Genomic DNA, 20,339 nt, shown 5'->3' on the forward strand with positions numbered 1-20,339 from the left:
TCACTTCATAAGACAGAAAAATACATCTGAACAAAGGTGTGGAAATTTATTTTATTTCCTCCAGATAAATCCTCCCTTATGACAAGGTATAGAATGACATACATGAATGATGAGCCATCCTAAATTTAGTTTATCCCTTAAAACAAGAAGTGGTTTGCCCTCACTAATCCCTTAGCTGAAGTTACAACACTTAACAGTATGCAAATGGCAGTGACCATTTTATATTTAGGAAATCAGACATGGCAAAGTGATCATCTTTTCCTTGGGTCACAAGCTAAGCAAGTAACGGCAAAAGACTTAGCTCTCTTAAGCCCCACTGGGATGCAATTACCCCAGCAGAACATCACTGCATCTGATTTATTACAGGGTACTCTGAGGAAGATCTTGGCTCCCACTTTCTTCATCCCTTCTGATGACTTAAAGAAATAAGGCTTTTATTTAAATAACCATGTACAAAATACCTGTACACGAATTTTTTAATGTTATATTGTGCCATTTTTCTTAATTCTATTAGGATGAAAGGTAACTCAGTAGTGGGTTGAGATTTGCTATGTATCTTCAATACTAAGATAAAATTAAAATTATATCAGGCACATTTTTGCAGTTAGTGTAAACCCAGCATTAATGAGATACATGCCAAAAGATGTTTGCTTCCAAGACCTCAGTAAAAATGGGTGCATGGGGCCTATATCCAAACTAATGCTTCAAACTTCCCTCTGATTTTGACAATCGTCATTATCTGTTTGGCATTTTGATTGCCTATGAATAGGAACTTCCTTAACACTGCTATTAGAGGTATCCTGCTGTAGGGTCACCTCCCGCTCTGCCTTAGTATGAAGTTGGAGATGGCCTTTGGTCACCTCCCTTTTACCAACTGATCTCTTTTATGCCCCTCCAGGATACTGAGAAGGGATCTGGGTGGCTCAACCTGAGCTAAGCAGGCAGGGTAGAGCAGGACGGCTTTTCCACCCACTCCTTAATCAGTTGGTGGGCAATGGCTAACTTAGGGGGCAACCAGAATGTCCCATACTGTTGCTGAGTATATGGATTGTTTTTCCTCAGGGCTGTGGCTACCTCATCATGACTGAACCAGCCAGCTGCCTCTAGTTCTTTCAAGTTCACCTGGATCTAAAAGACATAAAGAAAAACAGAATGTAAGGTTAGGAGCTACAAAATTTAGAATACTCTGGCCAAAGGTGAGAAAATGTTCCCAGAACTGAGCAATACCTGGGATCTACAGGCTGAGAGATAATCAATTTTAGATATTGTGCAGAAGCAAAAGAGGCATAATTAAAAGGTGAGAGTTAAATATATTTTTTTAATCAGTGTAAAAGAAAAAAGTGCCTTTTAAAAATCTTGGAAGCACAAATACTGAAATACTAAAGAGTGGTTAACAGTGAGGTGTAATATATAAATAATTCTTCATTAACTTTCAATTTAAAAAGAAAATAAAATTACTCTTCTCTAAGGGATAAGGGATTATTAATGATTATCAAAGGCATAGTATCTTCTTTGCAATGTACATTGTATCCACAGGAAGCTGAGACAGATGAGATATTATTAATTCTATGCAAACCAAAACACAATAGACTTTGGCAGGTAGGGACCACAATGCCATCTATCAGGATGCTGCAGAAGAGCAAGATGAGGCTGGATAAGACAACATCTAAATCCCTTTCAACCAGAAGTTCCTATGATTTTATATAATTGGTCCCCAACATCCTAACAGCCTTGAATAAGACCAACCCTGAAATCAGTCCTTTAATTTGATATATTTATTGTGTGCCTACTCTGTGTAAGATGTTCAGTTAAGTACTGCTGAAAAATAGTCACATGACTGAGATACATACAAAGAAGAATGGTAATTGTGCGGGTGCTCTGAATTTTCATGGAGATTGCTTCCTTTATAAGATTGCAAACTCCTAAAGGGAACAAATCCCATGTTACACATCTTTGTATAATGTAGACAATGCTGGACTAGAAAGGTGCCTACTGACCATTGTGGGTGAAGCAAAGGAAATACATACCCTAAGGAAGCATCAGAACTTACCTCTGTCTGCCCTGGATGCACAGTTGCATGACAAGCAATCATGAGTGAGCTATTAGGAAAGGGCCAGTGCTGGGATGCGGAGTACTGCAGTCTTTCCACCTCCAATCCCACCTCTTCTGCAACTTCTCTCCGGACAGCCTCTTCCAGACTTTCACCTATAAGCACTCAGATTAATTCAGGACAGCCTTGTAGCAGGAAGGGTGATACAGATGCCCATTTGTGAAAGGAGCCCAAAACTGGCTCCAAAGTTTCGATTAAGTATTCTTGGGAGAGCCCTAAGTCCCTGAGTCTCTACAGCAACAGGACTCAAGTCTGGAGTTGGGTGCTGAATTACAATACTTATACTAGTTACTTAATTAGTTAGTGAGAATGCAAAATAAGAGTGACAGGCTACTGCTGACCTCAGCTTTAATAAAATTCTTATGCCATGTTTGACCTTTTGCAAATTTTACCCCAATAGACTGAGAAAAAAACAACCTGTAAATATCTATTGAATTCTAATTAATACAATGCACGCTGAAATATTTAGGGAGGAGTGTACTAATGTCTGCAAACTATGTATCAAAGAATAAAATGGATTGGTGGATGGATAGAATGGGTAGATATGTGATAAAGGAAATGAAGAAAACAATTGTAGGATCTAGGTGGTAAGTGTATGGGTGAGTATTAACTGTATAATTCTTTCAGGTGTGCCGTATGTTTGAAAACTTGCCTAATATTGGAAAATTATAATGCCAGAAGGCAGTTTTCCTGACTTGACAGGGAACAGTGTGCTTGAGACTTCAAGCACAAAAGCAACAAGACAAATACCTACTACTGTTAAACTTTTGTGTCCTCCAGTCATCCGTACATGCCCTAAACTTCTTACCTATATCACAAAAACCTGCCAAGGCAGAATACATTCCCTTGGGAAAGGAACTCTGGCGGGCAAGCAGGCATCGAGTCCCATCTGACACCAGAGTGATCACCACAGGAGCCATCTAGGAAAAGGGGATGGAAGACAGACATTAGGGTTTGGGGCCTGTTAATGGATGAAGGAATGGGTAACTAAGGAAAGCCTTTTAACTGTATAGGCTTCTATCCCCAGGACAGGCTAGCACAGTCTTGGATTACTGTCCTTTTATTTTTTTTATTTTTATTTTTTTTTAAAGATTTATTTATTTGAGAGAGCAAGAATGAGAGAGAGAGAGTACATGAGAGGGGAGAGGGTCAGAGGGAGAAGCAGGCTCCTCGCCGAGCAGGGAGCCCGATGCGGGACTCGATCCTGGGACTCCAGGATCATGACCTGAGCCGAAGGCAGTCGCTTAACCAACTGAGCCACCCAGGCGCCCGGATTACTGTCCTTGTAAAGTAGTGCTTACCTGTGGATAATAGATAATCTTATTGGAAGGGCACACACGCTTGCTGCCAGCCATATTCTTCTTGGTGGGCTGCCCGCTTCTGCTACAGAACTGATGAGCATCATGCCAACGGAGAAGAGCCTGAGCCTAGGAATACAAAGATAGGCTGATTTGATTTGGAGAGAATGTGAAGCTCATCTATAATAGTGCTGGCCTGGTATTTAGAACAACTCAAAGGGAAATGCCAATCCCTTTCCAGCTCACCTACTTTAAATGGTTATTAACTGTTTGAACTTTAAAATAAGGAAACTATCTGGAAATACTCCTCTAGCATCTGAAATATGAATAAGAGAAAGTATTATCATTCATTTAAAATACATATATAAACTATTATAATGAATGGCCCATGTACTTAGGATCTAACTTAAAAATAAGATATTTCCAATGTAGTGTAATACCCCAACAGGTATTCCTCCCCAATAAAGGTGGAATTTTTTTGCAAATAAAAATGTTTAGAGATGTCTTTTTAAGTAAAATGAACAACCAAAAGCACTTTAACAAGTGAAGTCTAAAGCTGTGAGGAGAAGTCATTAAAGCAATACAAAGTAATTTTTCATAGGACTAACATAATGATGTGTGTTATGCTATGAGTCATTAAAAATATCATGAGGCTGATAGATCTGCATTTCTTTAGGAGAAAATGGTCCTGCCAAAAATAAGGGCAAAAGAAAGAAGAATAAGCAATCTCCCTACAGCACCTTGTCCTTCTGCCAAGGTTTGTAGGAAGGACTGTGATCTATTCAAGAAGAAACCAAATGTCATTCTAGCCTTGGGCATGCATGCATGTATTCACCCATAAACATTGCTTTACTAAATTTCCTACAGAACTAAGAAGTCAGAATCTACCGTGGTCAGCAAGGAGGCATCCTTTGTATTCAGCTGAAAGACAGCCTTCCTCAGCTCAGTGAAAGAGCCCTTGAGCTCTGTCTCCATTTCTGGTTTCTGTAAGGAAGCTAGAAAATGAGGACAGAGGATAAAATGAAACAAACACCAAACTTTGCCTTGGGGCCCCTCTCAAGTATGCCTGTTAAAGCAGTGTTTTCCAAACTCGCCTGATAATACTTTATTAGGGAAAATAAAAAATATACGGGTTCTCAAGCCCCTACCTGGAGATTCTGAACAGCAGGTGAGTAAGGCCCCGAAATCTTTATTTTTAAACAAGCACTGGGTGATTTCTTATATTCTGGCAAATTTGCGAAACATCAGAGCATAGTATTTTTCAAGATCCTCTTCAGAGTAATAAGAATATTTGCACTAACCACACACTCTCCCTGGAAGAGAGGTAAAATGGCACCTCTAAGCTCCTATCTGCACTGGATTCCAGCATCATTACATTTACAACCAGACCTGGAAGGAGAGAAGGAAAGTCTAGTAGGAACCATGAACCTTATACCAAACTGGTTCCCAAATACGGGTCTGAAGCCCCTGAGCATGGTAACATGTTTAGTCACCTGAGATAAGAATGATGTCATGAATTTTAAAACATTTAAGAAATATAAAATGTATTAAGGTACAGAGAATAAAACATCTGTGTACCTACCACCAAGCTTAGAAAGTATTAAAATATTCTTTATCTTTTAAATGATGATGACAGTAGATGGGTAGTTTTTTTTAGTCCTAACTTAAAAAAAAAAAAAAGGTTGATAACCTTTGGTATTCACAAAACTTTTTTTGAAATTTTACTATTACATGAGAGCCCTAAGTCTGAGCACCACTGGGAAGTATCCATTAGAAATAATGTTCTATACCATTTATGGAAGAGGAGCTATTTAGACCTAGATCCAGAGCAAACCATGCTTCATGCTGTTCAGAGCATCCAATCAGCACAGAGTCTTCTATTCTTTGTATGTCCTGTCCAAACTTTGCCAGGAGACTTTCCAACTCTAAGAAACAGAAAAGGAAGAAAAGGTTTTTCATTAAATCACCACAGCCATATTAACCTAGGAAATCATCTACTTCAGCTTGAAGTAGGTATACCTGCTTCTAGCCACTGTCCTGCAGCTAATTAGCTATGTAATCTTGGTCTAATCACTTAGCCTCTCTAGGCCTCCATCTTCCCATCAGCAATCTGAAGTGTTTAGACTAAAGAAGGAATTCTTGCTCTATACCACTGTATTCTGTGATTGTATCATGAAAGGAGAATATCCCCTAGTTCAAAAGATACATGATAGTTAATGTATTACGGTGCTGAAAAAAAAAAGTGAATGCTTAAAATGCTAGAGACCAATTCAGTTACATGCAATGTAGTCTCCAGATTGTGCTAGGTGTCTGGTCTAGGGTAGACTATTCATCCAAGATCCTAGTCTGTATAAGACAAGTGCTGTATAGGGAGAAAATCTGTCCTGTGCGTGAAGGACATATTTATTTGTTCATAATACAACATAACATTGCCTTCTGATGGCATCCTGATATTCTTTTGCACTGCTAGAAACTACCTATCCAAGTACTCAACATCTGACCCATGGAGGAAATTCATTGCCTTTGTATTTAGAAGTAAGTCAGTGTATAGTGACATATAAAACTGAAAGTACCTTGAATGCTTAGATATCTCTATTTACATACCCTTAAAGAGTTCTTAAAATATTAATTTTAATTCACATTTAATTTTTGACCCTTCTAGAGGAAATGAAGTCATGATGCAAATCTCAATAGTGGAAAAGTACGCAATTCCACAGAGGCTGGAAATCACTGCTTTAAGCAGGGTTTGGCAAAATATTTAGGCTTTGTGAGCCATGTGGCTCTCTGTCACAACCACTCTGCTCTGCCACTGTAGTGCGAAAACAGCCATAGACAATATGTAAATGAATGAGCGTGGCTGTGTTCAGTATTTACAGAACAAGCAGTGGGTTCGAATTCGGACAGCAGTTTCACTGACCCCTAGTTTAAGGCAATAGTGGTTCATACCATTACTAAATAATATTTGGGCAACTCAGGTTTATACACTAAACAATTAATTGGTAGAAATAGTTTGAAAAACCTGGACTCTAAAATTGAAGGATCCTTCTCAGGGATTTGATGTGGATGAAATTCATTCATGGCCACAGGATGGTCTACAGTACTGCTGGTCCTCTTTGGGCTTACCTAGTAGGCTATGCCTGGGGGCCTGGTATTGGTGTCCCGATTTCTGAAGCAAAGGAGCCAGGCTATGAAAGAGATAAAATGCTCCTGTCTGCTGGGCTTTTTTACATGCATCATCATCTTCCTTCAGTTCAAATAAATACCTGTATTTTGAAAATAAAGCATTATTAAAACCACAGTTACTTGTACAGCATTCATCTTTCAGAATTTGGTCCTTGCATCCCTCTCCTATCACACTTACTTCCTTTTATTTATATCCTAAACTGCTCTTTCCCCTGAAAGACTAGGATCTCCTTAAGGGCAGGGTCAGCCTTAGTTCTGTATCTCCAGTAATTAGCATATTGAATGGCTCGATTCAATAAATATTTATTGAATTGAACTTCAAGGGTAATAAATATTTACTGAATTGAACCTCAAGGTACTTTGCCAATATTACGCTGTGAGGCAAGAATTTACACGCAGTGGAGTGAAAGGAAAACAAGTACCGTGAGGAAACATCAACCACAGAATATCTAGGGATGGGAGCAGACTTCATTCTTGTAGACAGAGAGCCAACACCACACCTTAACTCTCCTTCAATCTAGGGATGGTAAAGAGCTGTTATCTTCAATGCATTCGTGCTTCCAACACCTAGTCCTGCACATGGACACCATTAGCTCCTTATCTCTACCAGAGACCACTGATGGGAAAGTGAAACCTATACTTGACCTAGGCTTATTTAATAAGTGTAATATCTTCAATAGCCAAAATACAAATGTGGAAAAAGACAACATCCTATCATGAGTTTGTCTAGAAGAAATAGTACTGGATCCAGATCTAGGCTTTTCAAGCACCTTCATTAAAGATTACCTAAGTTTATCCCTTCAAGAGCCTTGGAAATCAGGTCAGGGTCCACATGATTCAGGAGGTACTGAATGTAGATTCTCCTTCTGAAGCCTTTGGGATGACCATTTTTGCCTATTAAAAGCCCCAAACAGACTCAGATTTATGGCAGATTTTGTCATGAGGTAGGCAACACAGTTTATAGATATTTCCTGTAGGATCTGGGAGCTTTTGTAACACAAAGTTAGTTCAACATAAAACTACAAAGCAAAATGATAAATGTGCCCCAGTGTTATCTTTAGGAACCTATTTTTGACTATATGATAAAAGGGGTTACAATGAGCTCTTCATAAACACAAGACCAAAGAAACCTGAGATTTTAATACTCATGGTATTTTTAAACTTATTATAAGTGACTCACTTCCTGGGGCAAAGACTTAATGCATGTCAAAGGAGAGACATGTGCCACTCAGAAGTTACCAAATATAAACAATAGAACACCTCTGCCTTCCTAAAAGAACAGTAAGAGAGGTACAACCTGTGCTTTGCCCTAATGACCCTAAAAAGCGAAACACCTACATAAACACCCAGGTCTTAAATCTGGGGCCTCACTGGAGCTGGAACTGAGATCCAAAAAGTTCCTTACATATTCTTTCTCGATCAGGAACACTAATTTGAAAAACTAATTTTCCCCCTTTAGTTATAATAGCATGGAAACAACACTAAGATTATCAGACACAAACTTGTTTTCCTACTTACAAAAATACAAAGTCATCCCATAAAAGTCAGAAAATACAGTTAGCAATTTGTTCAAAAAAGGGAAATCAAGAATCTCACCATTCAGAGATTATCACTGTTTACACCCGGGAATTCTTCAAACTATTTATTGGTATCTGTACATAGGTATATTCAGAGTCATACCTATTAAGTTGTAGCCTTTTTTTCTTATCATTCTTTTCATGCCATGTTCTTTATTGATAGAATTTCATTCTCTCATGACTTTTTACTCATTTTAAAATCACTTTAACAGGGGCGCCTGGGTGGCTCAGATGGTTAAGCGTCTGCCTTCAGCTCAGGGCATGATCTCAGGGTACTGGAATCAAGCCCCACATCAGGCTCCTGGCTCAGCGAGGAGTCTGCTTCTCCCTCTCCTTCTGCCTCTCTCCCCTGCTCATATTCCCTCTCTCTCTCTCTCTCTCTCTCTCTCTCTCTGTCACATGAATAAAAAAAAATTTTAAATCACTTTAACATAGGCATTTTTAGACCATTCAATAACTGTTCAATAATTCAGTTATTGTTCTCAGAGTCTCAGCCTGAGTGCTGCAAATAACCTACAATAATTTAAGTACTGCAGTTTTCTTTTCTCACTCTTGTTCATGTAATACTGTATGCTTACGTGCCTTTAAATTCTGGACCGGGCACTCATGTTTGGCAGAGCTTTTCATTTAGGAAGCCCTGGGTTATGAGTGTATCTCTTCAGAGGAGTTTTACCTTGCTTCTGCAAGGTGCCCAGGGGTCCTATAAGTCTACGACTACTACTTACATTCTTTTCTTAGGTTGGGGTTTGGGGACCATAACACAGATGGTGCAAATTTAAACCCCAAAACTATGAGAACAGGCTAGTGATTTCAAATTCACAGATTTCAAATTTGCCCAGGCTGTGACAAAGAAGTCCTTTACCATCATCCTGTACTGGCGTAGGTTTTTTTTTTTCCTGGTCTACCTTTAACTGGTGGTTTAGTTCTTTCTTAGAGGTGAGGGGTGAGGGAATTAGAATTTTCTATCTTTTTTCAGGAAACTTCATGAACTGTTATTATTCAGTATAGTTTTTAATTCCATCATAGGGGTGTACCATCATTTAAATTATTTTAAATTAATTTTAATTAATTTTAAATTAATTAAATTAAATTAAATCTTGTTCATTCATCCATTCAACAATCCTTCAGTGCCTACTATGCGCCGGGTATTGTTTTATGCACGAGGGGTACCATACTGGGAAAGACAAAGTTCTTATCTTAATAGAACTTAATATTTAAGTATGTCAGATATTTTAGGTAATATTGGAAATTTAGTTTATTTAGAATCTTTCCAATTATAAATAATTTGCAATGATTATCCTTATATGTAAATCTTAATCATGTATCCTTAATCCTCAATGTAGTATTTTAAGATATTTATATTTTATAATTTAATGGGCCAAAGAGAGAATAATCAGAGCTCAGGTTGGTCACAACTCACCGGGTCTTAGTGACATAAGTTGACAGCAGCCTAAAGTACCAAAAAGATTTTCTCCTGCAAGCAATTCCACAATACAGGGACATTGTCAGGTCCTTAGAGAAAAGAGGAGTTAAAAAAAAAAGTCATAGTATGCAATTTAAAGTAATGAATCACCAAGAGGGTTATACTTTAAGCCAGGATAGGATTACTTTTTAATATTAAGGAAAGAAACTGAATAGAAGTCAGATGATCTGGCTTCGAAATTGCATTTGTGCCACTAACTAGCTGTGGGATTTCAACTTTTTAGTACCTCTTTTCTAATCTACAAAATGGCAACCTGTTCTGCCTACCTAATAGGTTATTGTGAGACTCTGCTATCTACAAAAAAATATGTTCCTCCTTCCATATTGTAGAATTGTTGCTAGAAGTTAGAGAATAAGCCACAATTTACATTTCTCTCCTTCTATCTAAGCAGTGACAAAAGTAGTTCTTAACAGTGGAATGTGAGTGGAAGTGATGTATATCTCTTCTAGGCTGAAGCAGCTAAGAAGTGGGTATGCCTAGGAGGTGCCAAGGTGGCTCAGTTGGTTGAGCATCCAACTCTTGGTCTCATCTCAGGTCCTGATCTCAGGGTGATAGGATCAAGCCCCGCACCAGGCTCCACCATCGGCTTGGAGTCTGCTTGAGATTCTCTCTCTCCCTCTCTCTCTGCCCTTCTCCCCATTCACGCATGTGTGCACACACACTCTCTCTCTCTAAAATAAATAAATAATTTATTTTAATAAATTAAAATAAATTAAATAAATCTTTAAATAATTTAAAAATGAGGGGCGCCTGGGTGGCTCAATCGTTAAGCAGACGTCTGCCTTTGGCTCAGGTCATGGTCCCAGGGTCCTGAGATCGAGCCCCTCATCGGGCTCCCTGCTCAGTAGGAGGCCTGCTTCTCCCTCTCCCACTCCCCCTGCTTGTGTTCCCTCTCTTGCTGTGTCTCTCTCTGTCAAATAAATTTTAAAAAAAAATCTTAAAAAAAATTTTTTAAATGAAAAAAAAGAAGTGGGTATGCCTTCATCCTCTTTCCTCCTTCTGCTTGGAAGACTCTGGAATGGCAGAGTATTAGATGAAGAAGCCTGGATCCTTGAATCACAACATGGAGAAAAGCCACCTGCCAACCAAAGGACCCCCCCCACAACACACACTTTGGACGATTTATGAGTGAGAAATAAACTTCTACCATACTAAGCAACTGAACTTTTGAAGTTTGTTCCAGCAGCTAGCATTACTCTAAGACCAGGTAAGACTGGGAATGTCTCCAGAGTAATGGAGAGTATATGAAAGCCAAAGTTCCTCTGAGAATGAAGTAAGAGGAATCCTATAGATAAGAAAAATACAAAAATCATGGCCATCAAGAAAATATTTCAAAAGGCAGCTATGCAAATCTACATGAATCTAAGATATTTTCTATTTTGTGTATTCCTTTGTGAGAGAAAAAAAATTCTGTATCTTATGAATCCATTCTGCAGGTGATTCCTTTTAAATTGTGTATCAGTATTTTATTCCCCATGAGAAGTACATTTCACATTGGCAATAAAAGTCAAGAAGTTCCACTGAAATGAGAAAATCAGTACAGTTAAATAACCAAAGCAAGCTTTGACACTAAACAAATCACTGAGGAATATCTAAAGTTTAGGCTTACTTCTTGGTTGCATAATTATGAATCACTGATGACTAATCCTTGGACAGTTTTGGCTACAATCTATGTCCTAGCCAAGGGTAAAATATATTTAGCAAAGACATTCAACAAAAAGTGTTTATTGAAAATTGACTTTATGCAAGGTCCTTTAAGAAACACAGAAATGTTCTGATGAAAAACCTACCATCAAGGGACTCTAGTAGGAGAAAGAAAACAAACATAGCTTTCCCAGAAGGGAACATGTGATATGTGGGTTACAAAGCACTCTAGGAGAGTATTAAAAGACTTGTGTGATATACTGGAAGAAATATATTTCTTGTATATGGGTATGTCATATGTATATGTCTCAGGTACAAACTCTGAGAATGTAAATTGGTACAATATTTTTGGGCGGCAATTTCGGAATATCTATTGAAATGTTAAATAAACATGCCTTTCACCTAGCAATTCCACTTCTATGAATTTATCCTAAGAAGGATATGTATAGGAATGTTAACTGAAAGGTATGATAAAGGGGAATAATATACAGCTCTTAAAAATAAATAGAAGAGTGCCTGGGTGGCTCAGTTAAGCATCTGACTCTTGGTTTTGGCTCAGGTCATGGTCTCAGGGTCCTAGGATCGAGCCCCACATCAGGCTCTGCGCTCATCAAGGAGTCTGCTTGGGATTCTCTCTTACCCTTTCTCTCGGCCCCTCTTCCCTACTCTCTCTCTCTCAAATAAATAAAATCTTTAAAATAAATAAATAAATGGGCGCCTGGGTGGCTCAGTTGGTTGGGCGACTGCCTTTGGCTCAGGTCATGATCCTGGAGTCCTGGAATCGAGTCCCGCATTGGGCTCCCTGCTCGGCGGGGAGTCTGCTTCTCCCTCTGACCCTCCTACTTCTCATGCTCTCTGTCTCTCATTCTTTCTCTCTCAAATAAATAAATAAAATCTTAAAAAAATAAATAAATAAATAAATACAAGATAACAGTGGAAACATTCATACATAGTAACAGGGAAAGATATTCACAATATATGTTTAAGTAAGAAAAGCAATTATTTGGTTGGTTTACCATGATCTAATTAATTTATAAAGGAAAGGACATAGGGGAGCCTGGGTGGCTTAGTGGGTTAAGCATCCAACTCTTGATTTCAGCTCAGGTCATGATCTTAGGGTTGTGAGATCGAGTCCTGCGTTGGTCTCTGTACTGGGTGTGGAGTCTGCTTAAAACTCTCTCTCTCCCTCTCCCTCTGTCCCTGCCTGTCCCCGCTTCTCTCCCTCTCTAAAAAAAGAAAAGAAAAAGAAAAGGACATATACATATCAGTAAACATAAATTAGATATGTATCTATTTGTATTTTTAAAGTGACTATAAGTACACATACCATATCATCAACAGGAGTACCTCAGCACATTCCCAGGGAGCCAAAAGGAATTCTTTTGGTGAGTTCCTTGAATCCTGAGAGCCAAGAGCTGTTTGGTTGAGCTATAACTACCAACTAATCTGTGTGGCCCACTGTTTTTGGCTGCCTGATGCTTTGCCTAGTTTCTGTTACGAAATTAACCTTAGCCAGTTGTGGATTATCATGGTCTGCTGACTCATGGGATGGTCACAGAGCTTATAAAAAACAAAGTCAAGTTCTTAATGTAACTTTTGAAAAAATATTAACAATCAAGAGGAAAACCAGACTTATTTCAACTGAGAACTGCACCTTCATTGGTATAGTCATAAACCTAGTAGATAAAAATTAAGTCTAATTCCTTTTCTAAATGGTCCCTTGAATATTTTTATACACATCTTATATAAAAACAGTATAGAGATTATTGAAAAGTCAAAGAAGAGAAAACGATTTCCTTAAAAATCAGCTTTAACTATATTTTTCTCTTCTAAATAGATCGTTAAAATTATAAAATTAACATAATTACATTACAGGACATCTAGAAAAGAGAATTGTGAGGGTGTCCATAATATGGCCACATAAATATAACTTATGTATTTTCTAATCTTTTTACACATACAACTTCTACATATTTGTAATCAGAGGACACATTTTTGTCAACTTGCTTTCATGAAACACATCACAAGCAGTTTTCCATGTTTTTGTATAAGGTATATAATTTTTTTTAGCTGCAAAATACTACATTCAGGTAGACTCATCCTTATTTTGCTAAACATTCCCGATTTTAGACATTGAGGTTGCTCTGATTTTAAATTACCAGAAATAAGATACCACTAAATACCTGTGTGCTGATATTTTCAGTTTACTTTTTAAGTTTCCCGAAGTAGAATTACTGGGATAAAATTTAGTTTAAAGTCATATGGCTCTTTCTACACATTGCCACACTTACAAGATTCAGTAGTGTCTGGTTTAAAAAAAAAAGAACTTTCATTTTATATTTTTTTGATAACTACCAAGATTGAAAGTGTTTTGAGATTTAATAGTTTTAGTTCCCCTTTTGCAAACTGTTTGATGTCCTGTGCTCATTTATTTACTGTGGTTTTGACCATTCTAGATTTTAGAATATTATAGTACATTTCCAGCATTTTCCATAATATCATAGAAACACATTATAGGAACCAACCTCTATATGTGTTGTTTTCTTTGTGTACCTCAGTACAAAAAAAAAAAGTCTTTTAACAATGAGGATATGTGAAATTACTTTTAGAATGAAAATATAATTTCTTATAACTCCATTACTATTTAGAAATCTAATGCAGGGAAAATTTGTTACTTATTTCTAAATAGTTTGTGATTTTTTACTCTTTTAGGGGTCTTCAGTGCAATGTTTTATTCAAAGTGTATTGGCTCAAGGGCTTACCTTTAGTAAACATGCTGCAGAACAACTGGTAAACCTGCCATGATACTCAAATCCACATTACAGACAGAATTGTTTTTGTTTGGATTGACAAGTATTATGGTATTTTATTCCTGGCGGCATTCTGGGGATAAAAGTTCACTATTCACGAAACAAGTTTTGGAGAAAATACAGCGCCGTTATTTTACGTTAGATGACAAGCCCAGGGCTGCCTTCTGTTTTGTTTACACTGTCTGTGCGTATCTCCAAACCGAGGAAGGAACAGGCAAGTAAGCACTGAAGAGACTCCGGACTTTTATTCTGGGCTCTCCCACTGACTGAATTTGTGATCTATAGCTGTCACCTAACTCGTAGGAGCTTGGTTTCTGTCTCACTTCTCACAGGGGAAGGAAGGAGAGAAAATGGATCTAAAGTGTATTACAACCATGTCAGGTTTTCCCACACCCAATTCTCAGATCTGTTAGACTGTACAATCCTCAAGGGTTGGGATTGTATCTTCCCCTATCTATAGCACCTAGCATTGTCTCTATCACCATGTAAAACACAATATAGATAGATGAATGAATGAATGAATGAATGAATGAATGAATTTATCCCATTTTACAAGTGAGGAAGATAAAGCTTTAACTAATCTGAAATCACAATTTAGATAGCAGCAGTTTCAAACCCAGGGCTATCTGGCTCCAAAACTCATGTGTTGAGAAATATATGGGAAAGCATTTTTCAACATTCATTTATGATTATGTATTTTAAAAGTACAAGGACTGATAGAGATGAAAGATATTATTATTTTTACTGAAAACTATTCAATGAAGAGGCAAGGGTGTTAAGATTAACAATTTCTCTCAAGCACCTGTAATAAGTGATTCCCACATTTCTCATCCTGTTCATTTTAACAGAAGAAAGATTACTTTGTAAAATACTACAGCATGAAGAAAAGGCTCATCTCGAATCTCTGTGGTTATTTCTACCAAGAAGTTTGGTAGTGTTTGAGAGAGCCCTTTTCAGTTCCTTCTATTCGTTACTGTGCACCTCAATGGAATGAGGAAATACACAAAACTGAGGAGCCATGAGATACAGATTTCAAGGTCTCACTAAGTAGCTTTATGGTTTGCTTTCTAAAAAATGTTTCCTCCCTTAATTCAAAAATAATGCAGGCACAATGCAAAAAAAGTAAGCAAATTCTATTTTTAAATAACTCTCCAAGAAAGTTCCAGAAAAATATTAGCTTTAGTTAAAAGGATAGTTCCTTAAGTTATGATGCAAAACTGTGGCCATTCCCTGGTTTCTGCAAGAAGGAAAAGACTAAGCTAAAATCACAAAATGCTATGACCAAGAGCTTTTTTCAAGTTTTGATTATGCCTTCCCATAAAATCCCTCCTGGGCTTAGAACCTCAACAGTTTTCTGTTCCTCTGTACTCACTCTGAATTCTGTTGGGGGAGGGTGTCTTCCTAGGCCTCAAGAATCAGCAGAAAGCAGGGAACTCCTAACGTTCCTGGGAAGTAGGCCTTCCCTTCCCCAGAGGGACTATTGTGGCCTCTGCCACACTTCCCAGAATCCCCTAGAGATGCACTCTGGGAAATGTAGTTCTCTTTTCATGCTGGCTGTTAAGTCGTCCAAAATTAACCATGGTTGCAAGCACGCTTTTGCCACACTTCCCAGAATTCACCTAGAGATGCACTCTGGGAATTGTAGTTTAATCCAGAGGCATGCTGCTATCCACTCCAACAGCAAAGTTAACCGTGAGTGTCAAAAAGCATGATCTAAGATCTTCTAAATCCATTACCAGAAAAACTACCGACCTTGTCTTTGAAGAAGCAGTAGATTCACTTTTGAATAACAAAAAGGTAGTCATTAAACCCATCCTAGTACACAGAAGGCATATTTTGTGGGGGAGGAAAAGAGTGTTGGGGCAGGAACTCAGATAACTCTCACCCTTTCTGTCTCTGTATGCCCACTTTAGAACTAGTTCTAACATTTCATGAAATTCTGCCAATTTAAAAAGACCCGACTGTGTCTAAATGTGTATGAGCTTATGTTAGAATGCATCCCTTGATCAACCGTGGCAGGATTCCTTAGGACTGAAAGCAGTCTAGCAAAACTACTTTGGTTCTGCTCTTTTCTTACTTTATAGGAGAAGACAGTTTTGAAGCACATTCATTCAACGTGTATTTAATGAATACTAAATGTACCTGGGACTGTTAATAGGCACCAGATACAGCAGAGAGAGCGTGAACGCTCACACATGTGCGGGGGGTGGGGGGCAAAAGGAGAGGGAGAGAGAAAAGCTCAAGCAGACTCGGGGTTGAGTGCAGAACCCCACGCAGGGCTCAATCGCATATCCCCAAGATCATGATCTGAGTTAAAACCGAGTCAGATGCTTAATCAGCTGGCCACCCAGGCACCCCAAAAGTAACGATGTATTTGAAGATATGTGTTTATTAATTCATTGAACAGATATTTATTTATTTTTAAAGATTTTATTTATTTGTGAGAGAGAAAGAGAGAGACAGCATGAGCACAGGCACAGGGAGAGGCAGGCAGAGGGAGAAGCAGAAGCCCAATACAGGGCTCCATTCCAGGACCCTGGGGTCATGACCTGAGCTGAAGGCAGATGCTTAATTGACTGAGCCACCCGGACGCCCCTGAACAGATATTTATTGAACATCTGTAATATGCCAGGCATCATGCTAGAATTGAGGTTACAATGGTGAATAACATACTGCCTCTGCCATCAGAAATTAATTATGCATGTATATGTGCGTATAATGTGTGTGTGTGTGAGAGAGAGAGAGAGAGAGTGAGTTAACATGCAAGCATGTGAGACAACAGCTCATTTACTCAGTCTTTGGCCACTTACGGGAATGGACATAGGATGTAGGGTGTACCTGAGCAAACTTGGAGAGAAATTACAACTTCATTCTGCTGGCAGGTTTATGGTTGGATTGTGTCTCATTACATGTGGGACAAGAAAAAGATCTAAGCAAATGGGTGGGAAGGGGTTTACGTGAGGGTCCCTTAAATAATAAGCCACTTTCAAAGAGCCCTATCTACATAGCCAGTGGTGCCATAAACACTGGGAGGTCCTTACTCTACTCTTCAGGAGCAAAGTACAATAGGTTTCCTTCTCCTCTACCTTCCCAAATATGGAATGATGCTTAACACATAGCAATGAATGGAACCAAGACCATACTCAGCTGGAAGATAAGATAAAACAGAACAATTATGGTATACCAAGTTAAAAATTAATTTGAATACATGATTTTGTTAGCATAATGCAGTCACTAGACTGGGTTTCAATTTCCTGTTAATTGAACTCTTACTCTCTTTGCTTTTGCTCCCCAACCCCCCTTTTTTTAAACTTTTTTTTTTTTTAATTCATGAGAGACAGAGAGAGAGAGAGAGGCAGAGGGAGAAGCAGGCTCCCTAGGAGCAGGGAGCCCGATGCGGGACTCGATCCCAGGACCCTGGGATCATGACCTGAGCCGAAGGCAAACGCTTAACCATCTGAGCCACCCAGGCGCCCTCAACCCCCTTTTTTAAATGACTGTGAACCATTTCACTAGCAGTCTAGTAGTCACTAGCGGCTCCATCAGAAAATTGGCAGAAGTTAATAAAAAATTACCGGTTTCATTATCAGTTGAAAGATCTGGGAAAGGCTTTCTTTCTTTCTTTCTTTTTTAAAGATTTTATTTATTTATTTGAGAGAGAGAGCGAGAGAGCACAAGCAGGGGGAACAGTAGAGGGAGAGGGAGAAGCAGGCTCCCCACCAAGCAGGGAGCCTGATATGGGGCTTGATCCCAGGATCCTGAGATCATGACCTAAGCTGAAGGCAGATGCTTAACCATCTGAGCCACCCAGGCACCCCTGGCAAAGGCTTTCAATAATGAGTTATGACTATAGTTAAATAACTTTCACTTCTCTAGTGTCTTGTATAGTTTCACCTTTACCCCAATATCTAAAGAGGTTCTGAGTATCAGAAAAAGTATATATTGTGTGCCATTATATTCCCAAAGCAAATGTAATTTTTTGTTACTTAATCTGGTGATTATTTTACTTCTTTAAGCCTCAGTTGGAGATATCCCTAAATCTCTAATATTTTATAACAAAAGTATTATCCAGATATATGATCATTATGTTTTCGATGTTGGGTGAAAAGAATTTAGAGATTTCCCCCTGATTTACATTTTCCATACTGTCTTTGTTCCTACATTACAATGGAAGCTTGGGAGATAGCTGTTATCAATTATCTATTAAAACAATAATGCTTCATAACAAACAAGCACAAAATCACAGAAGCTTACAAGTGTTTATTACCCACACACCTGGAGTGGTTGGCTAGGTGATTCTGCTGATCTTAGTTAAGCTCATTTATATGCCTAGGGGTGGTACACTGTTAGATAATCTAAAATGGTCTTGGCTAGGACAGTGGGGGTGCTCCATGTGTCTCTCATTTGCTAGCAAGCTAGCATGGGCACATTCTTTTGATGATGATGGCAGATGGTAAAAGCACACATGGAAATATGCCAAGTCCCCACAAGAGATGACTCTCACTTTGATACCAACTACAAATTTCAAGGCTTCCCAAAACCATTCTCAGTTTTGATAGGACTCACAGAACTTACTGAAAGCTATTACACTCGTGATTATGGCTTATTAGAGGGAAAGGATACAGATTAAAATCAGCCAAGGGGAGAAGCACATTAGGTGGAATCTGGAGAAGTACCAAAAGTGGAGCTCCCATTGTTCTCTACCCACACACTTGGGATGCATTACTTTTCTAGCATCAATGAGGGACAGTACATACAGGATGTTGCTGACCAGGGAAACTCACTTGAGCATTGGAGTCCAGAGTTTCTACTGGGGCTCCATCATCCAAAGCTCCAACTGTAAATCACATTGTTGGGCTTTCTGGTATGGAGAATCCCTATTCTAAGGCTATTGGGTATGGCCAATCCCCACCCTAACTCACATTGTTAGATTATTCAGTGGGCTCCAAGACCCCCAGGCAAACAAAGATACTCCTATCAGGCGTGAGATTACCTCCCAAAAACCAAGGGGAAAAGCCAGACCTCATTTTGGGCAAGGTAAATTTTTTAAAGACATAAGCGTGAATACAGGAAGTAGGGAAGAATTAAGACTATTAGGGCAGGGCCCCTGGGTGGCTCAGATGGTTAAGCGTCTGCCTTCAGCTCAGGTCATGATCCCAGGGTCCTGGGATCGAGTCCCGCATCGGGCTCCCTGCTCCTTGGGAGCCTGCTTCTCCCTCTGCTTCTCTCTCTCTCTCTCTCTCTGTCTCTCATGAATAAAAAAAAAAAAAAAAAAAAAGACTATTAGTGCAACCAACCTAACACAGTAGCTCTGTTAAAAGTATTCCTTAAATTGGTATAGGATATCAAACAGTGTTCTTTAACTTTAGGATTGACTTAAGAACTAACATTAACCATAGACAAATTACAAATGCTATAAATAAGCATCCTTCTCTTTACCCCTTGTACACATTAAGATTAGAAATAATCACTCTTTGGTGCCTGGGTGGCTCAGTCATTAGGCGTCTGCCTTCGGCTCAGGTCATGGCCCCAGGGTCCTGGGATCAAGCCCCACATTGGGCTCCCCGCTCAGCTGGAAGCCTGCTTCTCCATCTCTCACTCCCTCTGCTTTTGTTCCCTGTCTCGCTGTGTCTCTGTCAAATAAATAAAATCTTAAAAAAAAAAAGAACTAATCACTCTGTTTCATAATTTTTGTGAAAGTCATTGAAACAGATCTAAACTCACCAACTTCGGCTCTATGATTAAAAACAACAAAACAGGGGCACCTGGGTGGCTCAGTCGTTAAGCGTCTGCCTTTGGCTCAGGTCATGATCCCAGGGTCCTGGGATTGAGGCCCGCATGGGGCTCCCTGCTCAGCGGGAAGCCTACTTCTCCCTCTCCCACTCCCCCTGCTTGTGTTCCCTCCCTCGCTGTCTCTCTCTCTCTGTAAAATAAATAAATAAAATCTTTAAAAAACAACAACAAAACAAAACCTCACACATTCTATACTATACAGCATCCAATGATGATTACTCCTCTTAATGTAGTACTTCATGCTTTTCCAAGAATTTTCAAAACAACTATCTCAATCAATTCTCATATTTTTGTGTAGTTGATGGGGACAAATATTATTATGGTCATTTGATGGATGAAGCATAAAAGTTAAAACAACTCACTTAGGGCACCCTTCTATACTGTTAATGATGGACTAGAACCTGGGCTCACTGATTCTACCAGTGCTCCTAGATCAGAGTT

The 20,339-nt window shown here is 38.9% G+C and overlaps 2 protein-coding genes across 3 annotated transcripts in view; one reads left to right on the forward strand and one right to left on the reverse strand.

Moving 5' to 3' along the window:
- The window catches only part of ECD (ecdysoneless cell cycle regulator), a 32,346-nt gene extending 31,042 nt beyond the window's left edge, over positions 1 to 1,304 (forward strand). Inside the window, exon 15 of the mRNA XM_088019762.1 lies at positions 1,063 to 1,304. Coding sequence (XP_087875888.1) covers positions 1,063 to 1,088 — 26 coding nt within the window. The 3' untranslated portion in view covers positions 1,089 to 1,304. The remainder of the gene's footprint in view (positions 1 to 1,062) is intronic.
- NUDT13 (nudix hydrolase 13) lies at positions 33 to 15,595 on the reverse strand. Of its 2 annotated transcripts, XM_028109667.2 has the most exons (9): positions 15,478 to 15,595; positions 9,589 to 9,680; positions 6,532 to 6,671; positions 5,199 to 5,333; positions 4,297 to 4,403; positions 3,412 to 3,537; positions 2,919 to 3,030; positions 2,051 to 2,205; positions 33 to 1,128 (listed from the first exon to the last, which is right to left on the reverse strand). In XM_028109667.2, the coding sequence occupies exons 2-9, from the start codon at positions 9,669 to 9,671 to the stop codon at positions 934 to 936; spliced, it is 1,053 nt and encodes a 350-aa protein (XP_027965468.2). In that variant the 5' UTR covers positions 9,672 to 9,680; positions 15,478 to 15,595; the 3' UTR covers positions 33 to 933. The 2 variants fall into 2 exon arrangements, with proteins under 2 accessions (XP_027965468.2, XP_027965467.2); XM_028109666.2 differs by having other exon boundaries at positions 1,040 to 2,205.
- Between the last annotated feature and the right edge of the window lie 4,744 nt (positions 15,596 to 20,339).

This window comes from Eumetopias jubatus, unplaced genomic scaffold (assembly GCF_037043125.1).
Source record: "Eumetopias jubatus isolate StellerSeaLion01/CBP00866 unplaced genomic scaffold, mEumJub1_p1.0 scaffold_17, whole genome shotgun sequence".
Classification (NCBI taxonomy): Eukaryota; Metazoa; Chordata; class Mammalia; order Carnivora; family Otariidae; genus Eumetopias; species Eumetopias jubatus.